At 45.9% G+C, this 2500-nt stretch overlaps 1 protein-coding gene across 1 annotated transcript in view; it reads left to right on the forward strand.

The window, feature by feature from the left end:
* LOC308166842 (myosin-16-like) overlaps window positions 1-2500 on the forward strand; it is a gene marked incomplete at both ends in the record, with an annotated part of 30706 nt that overhangs the window by 24902 nt on the left and 3304 nt on the right. The window contains 3 exons of the mRNA XM_080541165.1: window positions 1-99; window positions 495-698; window positions 947-1072. The exon at window positions 1-99 is cut by the window's left edge and continues 94 nt beyond it. Of these exons, the coding sequence (XP_080397291.1) occupies window positions 1-99; window positions 495-698; window positions 947-1072 (429 nt within the window). The remainder of the gene's footprint in view (window positions 100-494; window positions 699-946; window positions 1073-2500) is intronic.

Below are 2500 nucleotides of genomic sequence, written 5' to 3' on the forward strand. Positions count from 1 at the left end.
GAGGGAGACCTGAACGAGATGGAGGTGCAGCTGGAGCACGCCAACAGGAACAACGCTGAGCTGGTCAAGACCCTGAAGAAACTGCAGCAGCACATCAAAGTACGACACACGCACACACACACACACACACGCACACACACACACACACACACACGCACGCACACACACGTGCACACACACACACACACACACTCCTATTAACTATTTCTCTGAATTTTCTCTCTCTCTCTCCTTCTGTCTCTCTCTCTCATCCTCCTCTCTCTCTCCCTCCTCTCACTCTCTCAACCCTTCCTGTCTTTCTCTTGTCCTCTCCTCCTCTCTTGTCTCGTTTTCTCTCTCTCCCTTCCTCCCTCTCCTTCTCTCTCCTGTTCTCTCTCTCTCTCCCTCCCTCCCTCTCCTTCTCTCATCTTTCTCTCTCTCCTTCTCTCACTCCCTTCCTCCCGCCCTCTCCTTCTCTCATCTTTCTTTCTCTCTCTCTGCTCCTCCTCTCCCAGGATCTGCAGGTGCAGATGGATGAGGACAGTCGTCAGCATGTGGAGCTGAGGGAGCAGTACTCCCTCCAGGAGCGGAGGCTGTGTCTGCTGCAGGGGGAGGTGGAGGAGGTCCGGGGAGGCCTGGAGGCGTCGGAGCGCGCTCGCAAACTCATGGAGCAGGAACTGATGGAGACCACGGAGAGGCACAATGAGCTCAATGTCCAGGTACACACACACACACACACACGTAAATACACACACACACAGACACACATATGCAAAAACACACACACGTGCCCACACGCGTACACACAGGCACACTCACACAGGCATGCGTATGCACAAGTATATACACACACACACACACACACGCAGGCATGCTCACACACGCACACACACACAGGCTTGTTCTCACACACGCACACACACACACACACACACACACTCCAACATACCTGCTCTTTGTTTCTCAGAATCAGAGTCTGATCGTCATCAAGAGGAAGATGGAGGCGGAGCTGACTCGGCTGTGCAACGAGAACGAGGAGCTGATCTCAGAGTTCCGCTCGGCCGACGAGAAAGCCAAGAAGGCCGTGACCGACGTGAGTGCTACCCACTGTGACCCACTGTGACCCCACACATCACAAACCCCCAAAATCTGACAATAACAGTTCCTAAGCAGGTTTGAAAATAAGATAAGATCAACTTTATTGTCCCTCAAAGGGAAAATATTGTCACGCCCTCTACCTCTAGGTCAGGGGTCGGCAATTAGGTTTGGCCTCGGGCCAAAAAAAGAATTAGCCACTAGATGGCGGGCCCAAACATAATCAAAGGATAATTTAAGTAATTGATTGTTAAAAAATGTGACACGTTCTAATGCTTTGACTTTTCTTTCGAGAAATGTACACATCGCTAGTCAACTAACACAGCTTGTTTTGTGAGCCTGCTAACAATGTAAAGTAGTGTTATAATTAACTAGGTAGCAGTCCAATCCATTTCGTTGCAGTATTAGGCTTGACTAGTGAGTTTGTGTTGTGATTCTCAATAACGTTGAAACGTAGTTTCACCCTTTTCCATAGTTTTGAATAATAAATGTGTGGACTGACGATGTATCGCAGCCTAACTTATTCTAATAATTATTTAACATACTTTTATTCTGAATGATTCCCCCCTCCTCCAGACAAGGTCACATTATTTATTATTGGATTGGTTGTTTGGTGCCGGGTGAAGTTAGTTAAACATTTAACCTGCTAACTAGCAAGAGATACACAATGTCACTCTCCAAATGTCTAAAGAGGAAAGTTGACGGTGAAAACAGGGCATTTAAAGAGGAATGGACAGCGAACTATGCGTTCATCCTACCTGGTTTCATCAATGCAAAGCCGTTGTGAGAGACTCACATCTTCCCTAGTCACAATGTTCCCTTTCTATACATGCGAGTCGTCCTTTTCCTCAATGAATGTGATAAAGACGCACGAGAGGAATCGATTGATGCATAAAAATAAAATAAAAACTGCCTGCGGATTAAAGTGACGTCAATATCACCAGATATCAAGCAAATAGTGACCGATGGGAGATGCCACTTTTCACATTAAGTGAGTACCAAGCCTGTCGTTATTGTATTTAATAACCTAATTGTATTTTGTATATTTTGAATGAATGGCTTATGGCTCATTGTACTTATTATCCCTAATAGCGCGTTTGCTCTGTCGTTTCAGGAGCATAGGCCTACCACCACTTTTGCGCCGATTTTGTTGTCAATGTTTTTCAGAAAATTAAACAGAATTTGCTTTGTTACTGTTCATATGTGTGTTGCAGTCACATACGTAAACATTACGTTTGAATGATTTAATGAGCTGATGTTATTTTTTTCAAACCACACACCGCATGTCGGCTATTTCAGCACCACGCCTTGTCCACCTACTTATGATTCACTCTGAGGGGTTCAGCATCAGTGCGCTTCGGTGCACCCCGCTGCCTGATTGTCTGTCCCTGTGTCATTCACTCTCAACATGAATAAAAGTACAATA

This window comes from Nansenia antarctica (genome assembly GCF_963989245.1).
Source record: "Nansenia antarctica genome assembly, chromosome: 10".
NCBI classification, from domain to species: domain Eukaryota; kingdom Metazoa; phylum Chordata; class Actinopteri; order Argentiniformes; family Microstomatidae; genus Nansenia; species Nansenia antarctica.